Raw genomic sequence first — 17288 nt, 5'->3', positions numbered from 1 at the left:
AGAGTGAGAAGAGAAAGGGACTTCAAGTCCTGAGGGGCAGAGTAGAAGAAGTCCTGAATGATAGAATCGTAGAAATGTGGGGCCGGAAGGAACCTCGAGAGGTAAAGTAGAAAGAGACTGGAGAAGAGAAAAGAGATGCTTAGGAGGATGACTTGTAGTAAAGAAGGCAGTGAGGGACAGGAGTGGGAGGAGATCAGAGTAAAGTTAAAGCAGAGTCATGCAAAGCCTTGAAAGAGAGGACAAGAAGCTCAAACCTGATGTGGAAGAGGAGGAGAAGCCAGGGAACAATAATACTGATTTCTAGTAATTTGTTTCCAAATGCCTGGAGTAAGCAGAGCTTCTTGGCAGATTTGGCTCAGCTGTATTCCTAAGAGTACTGAAAGCAAACACGGTATCTTTCTTTGATCAGAGGCCATTAACATTGCTTTCATTGAAATAAGTCCCCAGTTTCACTTAAATTTTCCAAACCAAAACTTAGATCTTTGACTATATATCATTTTCTTGAGGCAAATGTTTTCAAAGTTGAGCCAATAAAAGGCTTACTAGAGGGCCTCTTATTTTGCCAAGTGCCTCATATTTGCCAAGTGCAAATAAAACAAAACAAACAATAACTGGAAACATGCAAAGAAAAGAAATGTCATTTTTCCACCCCTCCTGAGAGTCATTGTTAGGGTTGACAATTGGACTGTACCAAATGTCAGCACTGATATTGTCTTTCTCTGCTGGAGTCTTTCTTGCTGGCTGCTAAAACAACAACGTGTTTGGAGTTTGCAATGATGAATAATATTTTCCTAGTTGTGGTTAGTAACTGTTTCAATGTGCACTTGTGAGTTGGGTGTATGAGTGTCTCGTCTTTGATCCTTATGACAGAATAGCTACTGTAGTCTACGTTTCCCAGTGCACTCTCCTGAGTGATGAAGGCAAGATGCTGATGCTTTCAGTCTGTGTCCTAGTGGATAAATGCCCACATCACAAAACCACCTCTACACTTGGCACTAATTGTGCCTCTGAGTGGTAGTCTCTTCAGAGGCTGTGGATGGCATGGGCCATGAAGACTGAACTCCTTTCTTACCCCTAAAGAAAGGGGTAAGAACTTAAGGTTGGAGCACAGTGGTATTGCCATGTGGGGAAGTATGAAGTGCTGCTGCCCTGGCTGTAACTATTGAGGCGACAAAGAGAGGTTTTGAGCTCTGTCTCACAGGAGCTTCTCGGGAGCACTGTATTCACTTAAAAAAACAAGCCCTAAATGAATAAAGGGTATAACTGTCAAATGAACCATTTAAGGCCCTGATCAATGTGAATGGAATAGGTGGACCCATGTGGATCCTATTGACTTCTGTGGACTCTGTATGGGTGTAAGAATTTCCCTGAAAAGACCAGATGGCGGGATCGAGGACTCATGTTTAACAGGATATGTAGATCCTTTTTCAAGCTGGATTTTTTTTCCCCGAGACATAGAATATCAGGGTTGGAAGGGATCTCAGGAGGTCATCTAGTCCAAACCCCTGCTCAAAGCATGACCAATCCTCAATTTTTGCCCCAGATCCCTAAATGGCCCCGTCAAGGATTGAACTCACAACTCTGGGTTTAGCAAGCTAATACTCAAACCACTGAGCTATCCCTCCCCCCAACTTAGCTGTGGAGGCATCTTCACTTACGTTTGTCTCCTGCCAGCTGAATCACCTCTATGTGTTCTACAGTATTTTATTTGTGTCTGTGATTTTTTTTAAAAACAGGTATTTGAAGAAAGAAGATCCTTGCTTGGAAAATGGGTAAGGTTTTCTCTTTAAATATATGTGTTGGTTTCAGAACTAATGAAGAGATGACCGGGATGTGAATTTTAAACACATTCCATATTTCAAACAATGAGACTAATTTTCAGGATGTAAGTGTCAGAAATGGACAGACTGTACTGTTGAACCTCAGGTGAAACATGAAGCGGCAAATTCATTCGTGGCATAACTTCAGTGGAGTCATGAACTTGAGAACCTGGCCTGGTATCTAGAATGATTTGTAATGGGATGGGAAGCCCAAAGAAAAGTCTTTGAAGAAGCCTTCAGTGAAGATGTCTGATGTTTAAGGCTGCGAGTTTGTCACGAAAGTCACGGATTCCATGACTTTTTGTGACCTCCGTGACTTCTGCAGCGGCCAGTACGCCTGGCTCAGGGGCAGCTCAGGCTGCCCCTGTGCCAGTTGCACCAGCTGCTGCTGGGGCAGTCTTGGGCCACTGCGCCCGCCTTCTGCACCAGCAGCAGAGTTTGGGTGTGGGAAGGGGCAGGGGTTGGGGCATGGGATGGAGTGAGGCGGGCTCTAGGCGGCGCTTACCTGGGGGGGCTCCCCGGAAGCTCAGCTCGTAGGTGGAGGCATGGCCAGGTGGCTCTGCATGCTGCCTCTGCCTCTGCTTGGCCAATGGGAGCTGCGAAGCTGGCGTTCTAGGCGGAGGCAGCGCACACAGCAGCTTGGCTAAGCCTCTGCCTAGGAGCTAAGCAAGGGGGATGTCCCTGCTTCCAGGGTGGCGTGGAGCCAGGTAGGGAGTCTGCTGGCCCCGCCAACTCCTCTCCCCCCGCACCAGCGGGGATCCTGGGCTGCATGCTCCCGGTGCCCCCAGGCTGCCCATCCAAGCACCCGTAGCACCCCTGGGCCACCTCCCCTCCCCCCTCCCAGTATAGTCAGGGGTATATAGTAGAAGTCATGGATAGGTCACAGGCTGTGAATTTTTGTTTACTGCCCATGACCTGTCCATAACTTTTACTAAAAATACCCGTGACTAAAGTGTAGCTTTACTGATGTTTAGATAGTGCTATAAAAGGCCAAGAAGCATAGGCACCGACTTCCCCTCTGCCTGATGAGTGCTCGATCATCTCCCACTGCCCCTGGCCCTGCCCCGCCCTGTCTTTTCCTGCCCCTGCATCGCCTTTGTCCTACACCCATTCCACTCCTTTCCCAAAGTCCCCGCCCCACCCCACCTCCTTCCCCCCAAGTGCCCACCCCTGCCCTACCTCTTCTCTGCCTCCTCCCCTGAGTGTACCATGTCCCTGCTCCTCCCACTCCCTCCCTCCCGGAAAGTCCTAAGCACCACCAAACAGCTGTTAGGCGGCAGGGGGGGCGGGAAGCGCTGGGAGGGAGGGGGAAGAGCGGGGACACAGCACGCTTGCGGGAGGGAGAAAGAGGTGAGCAGAGGGGAGCTTGGCTGCCGGTGGGTGCAGAGCACCCGCTAATTTTTCCCCGTGGGTGCTCCAGCCCTGGAGCACTCACAGAGTCAGCGCCTATGCCAGGAAGGCTTTTTAACACTGGAAATAGATAAGTGTGATTTATCCAAGATAGTTTTATGGTCCTGTTACCTGAGTACCTCTCTGTCTTTTAATGTTATCTTCACAAGATGCTGGTGAGGCAGAGTAGTGCTATGATCCCCATTTTATAGATGTGGAACTGAGGCACAGAGAGACTAAATGAGTTGCCCCAGGTCACACAGAGTCTGTAGCAGAGAAGGTAACTGAACCGACTCCCGCCAAGTCCCACACTAACACTCTAACCACTGGAGAACCCTTCCTGTCCTGTAAGGCAAAATCAAATGAATGGAACAGTTCTGGGAGAGCACCTGTAACTTTCATCCTGTGCCAGATGAACAGAAATAAATACACAAGAAAGGAGTATTCAGTGAGAATGAATTCAGCTATGTATATTTGTCATCCTCAATGGTAACTGCATGGTTGAGCTGCATTCAACAATTTTTCAAAATGTAGCTAGAAGAATAAGTGTTGGGTATGTGGCCCCATAGATATACAAGTCAAATAGAAGTATAAAAAAGATGATGATGCTTATCTCCACTGTTGTGATCCCTAATACTTGCATAATAGCACTGTTTGAATAGTGTAGCTATATAAGTTTAAAAGGTCACAGGTGTTGAAATCTTTTGTGAATAAACTGGTCTGTCAAGGACAAATATTTTGTATTTAAGTTCATTGTGACTGTTCACAATTACAGGAAACGTGCCTGGTGTAGCTATTTGGCACATGTATGTTTAGATAATAAAGAATGTGCTCCAGTTTCAGGAAATAAAATAATTAAGTGCTGATTGTACAAAAATACTTGTTTGCACCAGAGCTCAACAACTGCCAAACAAAAAAATTGAACCTTGAAAATTGCAGTTTCTGTTTTAAAACGTTCCCAGAAAATCTGAAAGGAAAAGTACAAATGGTTTAGCACGTATGTTAGTAGCCCCGGGCTGTAAAAGTCAAAAAACTAAAACCCCCTTCTCCCAAAATGCAATGCAATCTTCTGAAAAGTTAAGGATCTGACACTTCAGATAATACGTAGTAACTTTGCTTATGTGCTTAGTTCCTTTGGTCTTGATTCTGCACTGCCTTGCACCTTTGAACAATATTTACACCTATGAAAAGTGCATGTAAAACACAAAATCGTAGGCTACCCCCTGCTCTGCTCATGGCATAAGGACATGTGGGAGGCATGGCTGGAGCACTTTGGGTTTGGGAGGAGACATGGGCTCTGATTATTCCATGCTGCTGGACAGCTCCACTGTAAGTATGGATAGCACAGCAGTAGTCCCCAGCCACCTCCAGAATTCAAAAAGCCACTTTTGTCCCCCTCTCAAGGTATGTCTACACTGCAATTAAAAGCAAATATCTCCAATGGCTGGTGATGGGAGAGTAGATGGGGAGGGTTCTGAATTACCAGAAAATAATTCTCTGTCGTGTCAGGCTGGGAGGTCTTTCCCACATGCTCAGGGTCTAACTGATTGCCATATTTGCGGGTTTGGGAAGGAATTTTCCTCCAGGTCAGACTGGCAGAGACCCTGGGTTTTTTTTTGCCTTTATCGGCAGCACGAGGCACAGGTCACTTGCAGGTTTAAACTAGTGTAAATGGTGTATTCTCTGTAATTTTGAAGTCTTTAAATCATGATTTAAGGACTTCAGTAACTCAGTCAGAGGTTAGGGGTCTATTACAGGAGTGAGCGGGTAAGGTTCTGTGGCCTGCAATGTGCAGTTTAGACTAGATGGTGATGTGGTGATGTCTAGACTAGACCTAGGTGATGGTCCCTTCTGGCCTTAAAGTCTGTGAGTCTTTACAGTGGGGTTGACTGGGGGTGATGAGAGAGTTTGTCTCTCCTAGAATGTTTCACAGTGGCTGGAGAATCCAGTCCTAGGTTTGAGTGTGTGATTCTAACTCAGTGATACTCAGACCTCAGTGGTTCAGGAACCAAATTAGCAATCAGCATTCCCTAAAAGAGCGGCAGTAGTGTGAATTCATTGTTTCATTTACACACACACACACACACACACACACACTCGCTCATAGGTTATTCTCACAGCAAAATGACTGACCAAGAATTCTACAACTGGTTAATAACATACCAAAAGCATCCTGATTGGTTAGTGACTTAGACTGATTAATAACTAAACCACATAGTGTTTTAATATCGTGTGCTGCAAAGAGCCAAAGGCTCCTGAGCCTCCGTCTGAGTATCATTGTTCTAACTCCTGTGAGCTAGTGTGTCATGTGCATGCGATCATGTCTGCCTCTAATGGTTAGCCTGAGGAACTGTAACAGCTTGTTACTTGAAAGGAGCTCTCCTTCAGCTCAAGTGGGAGAGAGAGAGAGAGAGAGACCCTTCTATTTCAGTCCTAAAGGTCCTCCTTGGTGCTATCGCTATTGACATGCTGTGGTGTTGTATATGTGCAGAATGACAGGCAGAGAGCTGTACGTTCACTAGTGCAGCATCCAAAATAATTTTATATCACATAGTCCTTGTGGGAGTCCTTGGTCTCACGTGCTCCAAAGAAGACACAAAAAAGGGGAAAAATTTTTAGCAGCAGAGCAATAGAGAAGGTGCAGCACCTCGCAAAGATAAATCCAGTTAAACTGGTTGGATTAATGTAATCAAATGCAAGAGGAGGAGCTGTGGTGAAAGGTAAACAAAGGTAAGGGTTGGGTCATTCTTGTACTGTTAATACTGAAAAAAAAAGAGACAAATTATGCATGCTTAACTGCTTTGCTGCTGCTGAATATATCACCTTGGGAAAGCCTGTGCTGCTGACCATATTGCATTAATTTCAGGAGAGTATCCATCTAAAATGCAAGTGCAGAAGTCCGCTGGCAAATCCATCAACAAAGCAGTTAGGACAGCTGGGGATACTGAAGTTATACTTTATTCCAAAAATTATGAGAGAACGTGAAGAGTGAATTAGGAGCAAACTCCCTGATCCATTAAACAATTAGCTAAATTTGTTCTGATCACTTCAAACCAAGCTGCTGGTGTGGAAGACAGTAAACTAGTTAGCTCTTTGTCTCTATTAGTTATATTGAATAGAAAACTGGGAATTGGCAATGATTGACAGTTTTATCATCTCAGCGGACATGTTTTTATAGGAGCAAATTGTGAGGTCCCTCTTCAGTTTTTACTTAGTACTCTGGCAAAATCTCACTAGAGTTAAAGGTGATATGCAAAGCGGGGGAAATGGGTTGGTTACCTGCTTTGCTTCTTTATGATGAATAAAAAAGACTTAAAGTTTGGGAACTTTTTCTGCTTGTTTCGTACCTTATTTTGGAGCTCTCAGGAATGCCAGTTCTGTCCTTTTCTAATTTTACTGGAGGACTTGTTGGAGATCTTAGAGATGTGTTTGTGAGAAGGAGTAGAAATCAGTTTAAAATCTGGTAAGAAGCATTTCAGCCCTAGAATACCATCTTTAAATGCTGCATTTCTAATGATCACAAGCTCCCATGGCATTCCCACTGGTCACAACTGTTTGTGGAATGGTCGTCTTACATATTTTCTAACTTTTGGAACTTTTTGCTCTCTCTTTTTGTATGGGATGGGGCTGACCTTGAATTTTCTGACACGAAGTGCAAGGATTGCCTGTGACTGAGTCAGTCCCAGCAGGAAGTTCCTGCTGTGCTCTCCCTTTCCATCTTTTTCTTTTTGTAAGCAGTAAAAGATACTTCACTGTTGCCGCTGCACTCACCCTGTCTACACATCCCTGTCCCAGCTCTGCTTATGGACCGTCTCACTTTACCACTCTCTGTACCAATGAATTTGTGATAGCTTGATTACCCAAATGTGCTCTTCTTTCCACAGGTAAGGCCAGAACTTTTTAACCCTCTCCGTATACATCTGTCATGAGCATGTTGTCTGGGAGGTGCTAAGGAGAGGCAGGATGGAAGTTAGGGTGCTAGCTGGAGATGTGGCTTCAAGTCCGTGCTCCCCCACAGAATTTCTATGTGACCTTATTTAGGCCAGGATCCTCAAAGGTATTTAGGCACCGAACTCCCATTGATTTCAGTGGAAGTTAAGAGCCTGACTACCTTTGAGGATCTGAGCCTTAGTCTCTCTATGCTTCATTCCCCCGTAAGTAAAGTGGGCATAATAGTATTTCTCTACTGCACAGAGGTGTCCTGAGGATAAATGCATTACAAATTGTGAGGCTCTCAGATACTACAGTAATGGGGGCCAGATAGTTATACAGAAAGTAGCCGTGAACTTATTCTCATTTAAACACTGAATGTTTTTACTTCCATGAATAGTCCAATTGAAGTCAACACCCAGGACCACTGATGGGAATAAAGAACCTTACTCACATAAGTATTTCCAGTTTTGTGTCCTGGAAGATGGATCTTTAAAGATGTTAAGTCTCATGCAGTTTCTTTTAATTTAGCCTTTACATTTGTCTGGGATTTCCACATCCATTGCCCTGGAATGATTCACCCGAAGCGATGAATATTAATCTTATTTTTAAAAAGCTGTATCTCTGGTGCCACGAACCCTGCATTTCCCTTCTTCAGTTTGACAAGTGGACAGATGGTCAGAGGCGAAGGATCCTGACAGATTTGTTAGATCGCTGCTCCCTGTCGCAGCAGAAATTCTGTTCTCAGCAGTTGCAGGACCGAGTTCCAGTTGAAGCCCTGGATTTCACCACAAAGCTTCCCAGAGTGTTGTCTTTATACATTTTTTCTTTCCTGGACCCCAGGAGTCTCTGCCGATGTGCACAGGTAAAAAGCAGCACGTATCTGGAATGTAAAAGCTACTTTTCAAGTTAGTTGAGACTTGAGAGGACCTGTAAGGAAGCACCTAATTTTTACAATATACTTGTGTCAGCAGCCTTCATAACAGTGCAAGAGACTCTTTCTAAGTGCCAATGTAGAGGGAATTATTTGGCCATATAATCTAGTGCACAGAATTGTAGCAAGATCATGGAGGAATGGACTAGATGATCTCTATTTCATGCTAGGATTTAAGACAGTGTAAACATTGTGGCCAAGATTTTCAAAAGTGACAAGTGATTTTTGGTGCCTCCATTTTCAGGAGCCCAACTTGTGGCACTTTAAAGGGGCTGATTTTTTTCAAAGGTGAGGGCGTGGCACTTTCTGAAAGTCAAGCCCTTTAAGGCACCTGAAGTTGGGCACCCAAAATCAGTAGCTGCTTTTGAAAATCTTGGCCTTTTGTCATTAAAAAGCTACTGTATAAAATGCTTTAAAAATCCTTTGAAATGCATGTATTGTGCTCTGTGCTGTCTTTGGGGGAGCAGAAATGCTCAAGGTGGAGCTTCTGAATAAGACGCTCAGGGCCAGGGTCTACGTTGTCCATGCACGGCCAGGAGAAAGATAGTTTTGGAAATGACTTACCCAGAAAGGAGGGCCTCAGCAGTGTCCGTGGATAGGTACTTTTACAAATATGAGTAAGTGAGTTAATAGTGCATTTAGCCTTAGGCTTGAAGACATGCCATGTGCAAAGTAAATGCCTGGGGAGATATACAGCAGCACACAGCCCTGGTGAAAAACCTTCAGAACTGGCCAGTCCGACTTGGGGGTCTTGTTTTTTTAAAATAGAAAATAATGAAGGATTTGTTCAGGCTGGAGTCTGTTCACATGGTGGCAACGCGGGATGTTTTCTTAGGCAAATTGGTACCTTCCCTACTGGCCTGTAATCTCTGAGGCAGTGTGAAGGTCACCCTGGTGCAGAGGGTCAGCCAGCGTAAGGCCTCTGCCTGACGTAAATGCCACTTACACCCCACTAACAGGGCCCATGTGTCTCATGCGCGCCTCTGCATGCATCAGGCACATGGGCCACATCCGTGGGGCTTAAGTGGGATTTAAGCGGTGTCTGGGGCTGGCCTTCTGCATAGGGGTGAATTACATCCCCAGTAAGCAGTTCCTGCCCATTTAAATTAAATGCATTGCTGGGTTCCAAGACCTGTGATCTACTCTTGCAAGTGGTTGACATGGTGGGGCTTGCAGTCTGCTTTACGTTACATGAGAGTGTAAGCTGAAATAGCTACGCCTTTGGCATTCACAGGTGAGCTGGCACTGGAAATATTTGACAGAGCTGGATCAGCTCTGGATGCTTAAGTGCCTGCGTTTTGGCTGGTACATCAACTTCTCTCCAACCCCCTTTGAGCAGGGAATCTGGAAGAAACACTACATTGAGATGGTGAAGGAACTTCATGTGACAAGGCCCAAGGTACCTCTGTCACTTTGGAAGACATGGAATGGTAGCAGAGAACATTTGAGCATCAGGGTTGCTTCTTTTGGTTTGCCTCTCACTGGATAGTATCACACCCGTCAAACCCGAAGAGGATTTGCTACTTAAAATTACTGCTTGGTGCTCGATATCCTGCATTACCATGCAATATGCTGCTCCTCTCTCTCATCCTCGTGGGGAGGCGAGTCAAGCTCTTACTAGCAATGAGGGAAGATCTGTCCCATTGACTCCCATCCCCGATGCCTCCCCTTGCTCCCCTCCACCTGCTCTTTGGGGTAATGTTGTGAAGATTCCCTCTCCTGCACTTTAGGTTCTGTGCTCCTCCCCCAATACTCTCTTCCCCTTCCCCACCCTGATTTGGGTCTCCCCACAGCAGAGGAAGAGAGAAGAGATCCAAGCGTCACCCCACCCCCCATCAGCTAAGCTCTGGGGAGCAGGGCAGTGATTTGAATTACATTCCTTCCAAGACTTTATAGGAGACTGGAGTGGGGGAAAAACAAAATGTGTGTACATTGGCGTGCTCTTTGGGTGTAGAGATGGTAACTCTCTCTCTCTCTGTCTCCAGACGCTAACGGTCATTAAATACCATTAGACAGCACCCTCGTATCCCTCCCCCAAAGCTGGCAGATCTGTCAGCTGGGAGGCCGCGCATTCCCCGATAATAATTTCTTTATTTTGAGATTCATTGCTAACGATGCCCAAAGGGTGGGAATGTGGCTGGGTGCTGAGGTTTATTTCCCCCATCTGTCTCTCTCCCATTAGACCCCTCCGAAAGATGAATTTGTGGTCATCGATGTCCAGCCAATAGCAAGAGACGTCCCCGAGACAAAACTATCCCTTTCCTCGGTTCTCCGATCAGCATCCGTGCTAGGAAAGAGGACAGACAAGGAGAAAAAAGAGCTCCCACCATGGCGGTCCTCGGATAAACATCCCACTGACATTGTCCGATTCAACTACCTAGACAACTACGATCCGATCGAGCAAGTGAGGCAGGCGTAAGAAGCTCCCGTCCTTCCTTTCTACATTTTCTTTGGCACGGTAAAGGTAGCTGGCACTAGTAAGAAGGAGGAGGCTGTTGGTGTATGCTCAGGGGCATTTCTGAATAATGCAGCAAAGTTTAAGGGATTATGCAGCTCTCCCACTAACAGAGAAAAATGAACATACTGCTGGGAAGCTAATAAACACATTATCGATGTGGGACCGTGATGGCTCAAAAGAGCTTTACATGCATATACACCTCTACCCCGATATAACGCGGTCGTCGGGAGCCAAAAAATCTTACTGTGCTATAGGTGAAACTGCATTCTATCGAACTTGCTTTGGCCGCGAGCATTTCTGTTATTAATAGTCACTTCCCACCTCCTGGCTGACCCCTCAGAACTCCCGACCCATCCAACCCCCCCCCCCGACCCCGTTCCTTGTCCCCTGACTGCCCCCTCCAGAGGACCCCCCCCATCCCTAGTCATCCCCAGGACCGCACCCCTACCCATCCCCCCCTGTCCCCTGACTGCCCCAACCCCTATCCACACCCCCGCCCCCTGACAGGCCCCCTGTGACTCCCACGCCCTATCCAATGCCCCTGTTCCCTGTCCCCTGACCGCCCTGTCCCCAGAACCTCCGAACCATACAAGCCCCCCTGCTCCCTCTCCCCTGACCGCCCCCCAAGACCCTCTGCCCCTTATCCAACCCCTTAGCCCCCGCCCAGCATCTTTAACACGCCGCTCAGAGCAGCATGTCGGAGCCAAACACACTGATGCGCCGGAATGCGCAGCCCCGCCCCCCAGAGCACTGCTTTACCGTGTTACATCCGAATTCGTGTTATATCGGGTCACATTATATTGGGGTAGGGTGTATCTAAAAAAGAACAAATAGCACCTGCAGTTACACCACCTAGGATAGGCTTACAGGAGCAATCAGTCCTTATGCTTCAGGGTATTATCTGGTCACCTGCTGGGGTCAGAAAGACACTTTCCCCCATGGTATAATAACACAGCAGAGTGCATTAGGGCAGTTTCATGGTTTCTTCTGACACATCTAGCAGTGGCTATTATTGGAGAAAGAATAATGGCTCAGCTGGACCATTGGACTGTCCTTGTGCAGCAGTTCCTGGGAAAAGAGGCTCAAGAGTGTCTTGAATCCCACGCAGCTATGCATCTAGGGAGAAATTCATCCTTCTGCAGTGGGCCAACAAAAGTCCTATAAACCAGGTAAGTCCCAATTAAGCCCTCAAGGTTCATTGACCTTGTGTTGGCTGTCTGCAGTGGTGAATTTCACCCTAGGTGCATAGCCACTGTGAGTTTCAGTCCTACCTAGTACCCATATGGGCTAATGTACCTGCCTTGGTTCTTTTTGAAAATAGTTATGCTGGATGGACCCACTACGCCTCCTCGACATTTCAGAAATTCCCCATCTCCTAGTGAAATCCCATTATGGATCTTTATCTTTAATCTGCAACACCTCGTCCTAGGGTGGTTTCGGCATTCAACTTCACCCTCTTTCTTTTGCATCTTTTAAAAGCTTGGTCCCATTCTCCTTGGTAGAATTGACTGAAGACTTTATTAACCTCCTTTACCTGAGATACTTGTCCTTAAAGATTGGGTATTATTATTTTTTGTTTGTGGTAGTAAATATTTATACTATGGTAGGATTTATACTGTTCAGTCTGCATCAGGACTACATTATACTAGGTACTATAGAAAATCAAGAGCCAGACTTGCTTTGATGGGTTTACAGTATAAAGACACAACTAGGCTAAGGGATGTGTCTACAACATTCAAACAGATGGAGTAGGTTCTGAGTCACTAATGGTGCAATAAGTATAGGGAGTATTTTTCTACTTCCTGGGCAGGGTTTGAACCTGTGAACCATTTGTGCTACTGAGAACGTTTGTGTGTAATGTTCTACCAAGCCTAGCTGTAATTACAGGGGATTATTTCAAGGAGAGAAATGAATTCCATGAGATTTGTTTCACTTAAGCTGCAAGTAATTGCTACCACGTGGTCTTCTCCATAATGCCTGTTCTGGTTACGCAGTAGCACAGGTGTGCTGGTTTAGGTATCAATGTGACTTTTCACTTGAATAACCCATATTTAGGTATTTCTTTTCCTTGGATCGATCACTGTCAGAATCCACCGCTGCAGTCCTTTCTCTGAGCTACTCACCCTTGAGGCTGTATATCGTGACCACCATCCTTTAGGCTCAGGAAGACTGGCTGAGACTCTGTTGGGCAATTCTGTTCCCTGATCAGTCAAGGAAATTATTGTGGAAGCAAACCAGGCCCTCCCGCAGGGTCGAAGTTGCTTACTATTATTTATTGTTTGTATTAGCATAGCACCTAGGAGCCCTGGGCATGGACCAGGACCCCTCTGCATAAGGCACTGTACAAACACAGAACAAAAAGTCAGTTCCTGCCCCCAAAGAGCTTGCAATGCAAGTACAAAGACAACAGATGGATACAGACTTCTTATCTAGCTTCTTATCACTCAAGGCCAATTGTCCTAGGAAGTGACACACCAGCACAGGGTACTGTCACTGGGTAAACCCTCTATTTTTAAACTCCATGTGGTCATATCAGCAGCACGCAACTGTCATTTGTCAGCAGTGTGGTTTGGTCCTGGAAGGCAGGGTGTAGGGGGCAGGTGCTGTGGGGAAGGTCTAGGTCATATCTGCAAATGAATGAAGCCCTTGCTCTGCCCCTGTGTAAATTCTCTGTTTCTACATATGATTATGGTTAATATTGCTCCATAAGTGTGCATGCTGTCGCATAGTAAGAGAGCAAACTAAGCCACAAGTCTCAAACTCCCAGGCTGTTTTATGCATTGATCTGGCCTCCTGTCTTTTTAAGATGTAAAAAAAGAAAATGTTTCTAGTCTTTACAGTTTGAAAGAAAACTTTCTAACCATGACCCGATTCTGTGCTGTCCTCCTGAATCCGCAGACAGATTGAAGCAAAAGTTCTTGATGAATGGGAGTAGTTCCCACATCTCTCATCATAGGGCGTTTTAATTCAGCAACCTGTTGCCATTTAAATGGTAACATTGTAACGAACTTCACTGCGACTCTTTGTAGCAGAAACATTCAACTAATCCGCTCCTTCCCCATCAGTGTCCCGGAGGGCACAGCTATTAATGGTGGAGTCCTGCCGGGCTTCCATTTCTCTACTCGGTTCTCAGTCACTGAGCCCAGGTAAGAAAGGGGGAAGAAAAAAGCTGCTTTCTGGGGAGCGCTTCTTGCTTTCTGCTCAGTAGAGCACAACTCTGTATAAAAACAAATGGACTGATGGGGATCACTGGTTGGAGTGCAATCACCAAAGAGACAGGGCTTAAAGGGGCTTCATGAAAGAGAGGGGTGATAGAACTTTGAGCACATTAAATGAGAGGCATTGGCACTTGGGTGAGGTGGGGTGGAAGATGGTGCAAAGTCAGGTGGGAGTGAAGGAGACAGAGGGAGAAGTGAGGAAGAGTGGGAAGAGAGACAAAATGAAAGCAGTTGAGTTATGGATTTCCTGGAAGGTATCATCAAAACTTCTTGGTGGAGTTATATCTGTGATTTATACTGTTGCTTATCTGTCTGTGTAATCTGTCATCATCATGGTATCTCTCAGGTATTGCTTTCTCTGCCTTGTTTTCTACCTGAATCTTCCAGGTAGTCTTTCACTTAGATACAAATGAGAGCAGATATTAGTGAGGGTGGCTTTGTCTATTCTAGGTCATTAAGGAATGTTGCAAAGATGAAATGACACATTTTCATAGGAGACTTGGAACCGAGTCAGCAAGCTGGCCAAGATCTCTCTATGTTCTGACTGGGAAGGAACAGGAAAGTTTCTTTAATCAATTTGCACAGTTCTGCTGGAAGGCATCTGGTGTTGTGCAGCTTGTTGCCAATAAATCAACAGTTTTCTCTCCCATTTTATCATGGATAAAGAATTCTGATTCCAGTGCAGTGTTGGAATCCTGCCACGTCTGTGTCCCAGTGACTCAGGAAGGAGTCCTGCTACTTCTCATGATGGCAGGTCAGCTAAAATGAAGGCTGGCCCCCTCATTCTGGCCTCTGGAAGCCAACACTAACTCAGATAATTTGTGGACACAGGCAGATTCTAAAAACAGTTGCATGTTTTGCCGGAGCATTTAACCAACAAGAAAATAATTACTTGAAGTAATTGTTCTGTGAACAGCCTAGGCCCAACTCCTGACAGAACAGGGCTCGCTCTTGTGTAAAGGGAACTCCATTGCACTAGACCTATTAATCGTGACATCACACGCTGTCACTCAGATCTCTCTACAGCTAGCCCAGCACTCATCATTTGCAACCTGTTGTCATGGGCCGTGCAAATTAAACCATCTGTTAGAGACAGACAGATGGATAAATTCTGAATACAAGACTGGGATCCATGAATTCCTGCGTTCTTACCCTGGCTCTGATTCTGGCTCTGCAGCCTTGGGCATGTCACTTATCCTCTTATTGAGACACTCTGATGCCAGAGTGATGCACTGGATATTGGAAATAGGTGTTGTGAGGATTAATGTTTGTACTTTTGAAGGTGAAACATTTTAAACAATTATTATTACAAACCCTGGGTGTGATGGGCTGTCACGGTTTCATTTCTTCATAAATCCTTTTATTTTTTAATAACATTTTAAATTAATAGGCTCATCTGGGTGTTGTCACTACCCTCTACTGGATGGAATCAGAAGTGCCCAACCATGGCCCAATACTTTTAACAGCTAGTTAAGAGTCTTCTTTGGCTCAGGTGGTAGGAGCCTGTGCTTTTGGACTAGGAGAACCTGAGTTCTGTTTAAAGCTGACCAAATTCTTCACAATGAATAATGTATTCAATGGATTTTGGCCCAGATCCGTAAATGGCCCCCTCAAGGATTGAACTTTTACCTTTTGGCTGTCTGTAAATTGTCTGCAAAGGGTTTGATTTTCTTAATTTGGTATTTAAAATCATGTGCCTAATAAATTCTGTGAATGGGTCTTGGTCTTCAGATTGTCTGTGAGCAATTCCTTGTGAATATGCAATATCTGAACCGGATTAGTTGGTTCTGAAGGATCTGTAAGTCACATGGTATGTTTCGGTTCCTGTTTGGATGAGTGCAACTCTTAAAATCAGGTTTCTGGCATGAAGTCATATGAATTTGAATTCAAAATGTGCTTTTTAGGCTTTTATTTGTTCGTAAGATGAGATCTGATGGTGATGAGTGTGGTATAAGAATCTGGACAGAATAGGAAGCCATAGCCTCTAAATCTGCTGTTTCTACGAAAAATTCTGCCTGTGAAATTAATCACTAGATTACTTGCAGATACGGAACACAAAAGGAGAATCAGTGCAGTCAAAGCAAATTTGCTGAAGAACCCACACGAATATTTGCAGAAAATTGTTTGCAGTATTCGTGTGACTCTAGTTGTGTTCTTGCTGTTGGTGAGAAGTTCCCAGTGGCCATGGGGTACAGCATACTGACTGCTCTAAAGTCCTAGGAAGCCAGGTTTGGTACAATCATGTAGGGAAATTTTCTGTGGACCAGACTCAGTATTCCTTCATCCAGCTTCCAGAGTGTAGGAAATTCCCATCCTGCCAATTGATTATATTAGCTTTTATAACAGCTCCATGTAGACACACACAGAAGAAGATTTATCTGGTTGTATAAACAAAGACTCTTAGGACAGTGTGACAGACTAGGGCCCTGTCTATACGACAAGCGACATTGGCTTAACTAACACTGTTGTGTTTTCAAATCAATTTAGTTAAACTGGTGCACACCCCAGGTGAACATTTATTTGTACTGATTTAGCTGAAGTTGGTAAGGAATCGACTCATGCTAACTTGATATAAGCCAGGTTTAAATTGATTTTGAGTGTTCACGCAGGGGGTTGTATCAGTTTAACCTAATCAGTGTGAAAACACACCTTTTAGTTAAATCAGCTTGGAATGTAGGCAAGGGCTAGAAGCCAGCTTAGTTTGATGGGGCTGGTTCTCCACTGCCTTGCCTGTATATTTGGCACCCACTTTGCACAGATGTATGTCACTACATGAGGTACCAGGGAGTGGACAGTCAGGCCTGTGTAGTTAAGATGGCCTGTACATTAAATGTGTGCAGTATCACAGCCCACATTTCAAAAGCATGTTTGTTTTGCCTTCTGGTAAGTGACTGACACTTCATTTCACACAGAGAGGGGCAGGGAGAGAGGTGTGACAATTACAGGACAATACAACTTTATTTTGTATCTTTAATACAAACTGTGTCCCAAAATGCTTGAAAGAGTTACATTATAGTAATGGAAGAGAGCAGCTTACAGGTTTAGACAGGGCAAGGGAGAAAACAGGAGAGTGGATGAGCCACAGAGATACAGGAAGACTGTTACAGATGGCGAGAGCTGCAGAGAAGAAAGCGCTCAAGCCTACATTGCATGAGAAGGGACTGGGGAGAAAGATGATATTGCTAGCAAAGGAAGCCTGAACTAGGTCTGGGTTATCTCTCAAGTTTTCTTTGTATTTCAGTAGGGGTTTCCCCTCTTCTCAGTTAACACTATTCCTTTCCACTTTGCAGTAGAAAGAAAGGAGGAGGACTAACCCCAGACCTCAGCCAGCAAGCATTTGAGAAAAAAAGGAAACCGAGCTGTGCATCTTATAAGCTCCGGAAAGCAAAATCACTGGCAAGTATCTCTAGACCCTGACTTTATCAACACAGGGCCTAAGTCCTGTTGGCATCACAGAGACTTGGTGGGGTAATACGCATGACTGGAATATTGGTATAGAAGGGTACAGCTGACTCAGGAAGGACAGGCAGGCAAAAAAG

General features: G+C 45.1%; 1 protein-coding gene across 2 annotated transcripts in view; it reads left to right on the top strand.

Annotated features, from left to right (window-relative positions):
- The window catches only part of FBXO16 (F-box protein 16), a 52782-nt gene that overhangs the window by 17885 nt on the left and 17609 nt on the right, over nt 1-17288 (top strand). For both annotated transcript variants that reach the window (XM_037893832.2, XM_043542077.1), the window contains exons 3-7: nt 1737-1772; nt 7798-8004; nt 9308-9472; nt 10256-10488; nt 17040-17145. In XM_037893832.2, the coding sequence (XP_037749760.1) occupies nt 1737-1772; nt 7798-8004; nt 9308-9472; nt 10256-10488; nt 17040-17145 (747 nt within the window). The remainder of the gene's footprint in view (nt 1-1736; nt 1773-7797; nt 8005-9307; nt 9473-10255; nt 10489-17039; nt 17146-17288) is intronic.

The sequence above is a fragment of the Chelonia mydas genome, chromosome 3 (assembly GCF_015237465.2).
Source record: "Chelonia mydas isolate rCheMyd1 chromosome 3, rCheMyd1.pri.v2, whole genome shotgun sequence".
NCBI classification, from domain to species: Eukaryota; Metazoa; Chordata; order Testudines; family Cheloniidae; genus Chelonia; species Chelonia mydas.
The sequence above is the reverse complement of the archived record's forward strand: the minus strand, read 5'-3'. Positions and strand labels throughout refer to the sequence as shown.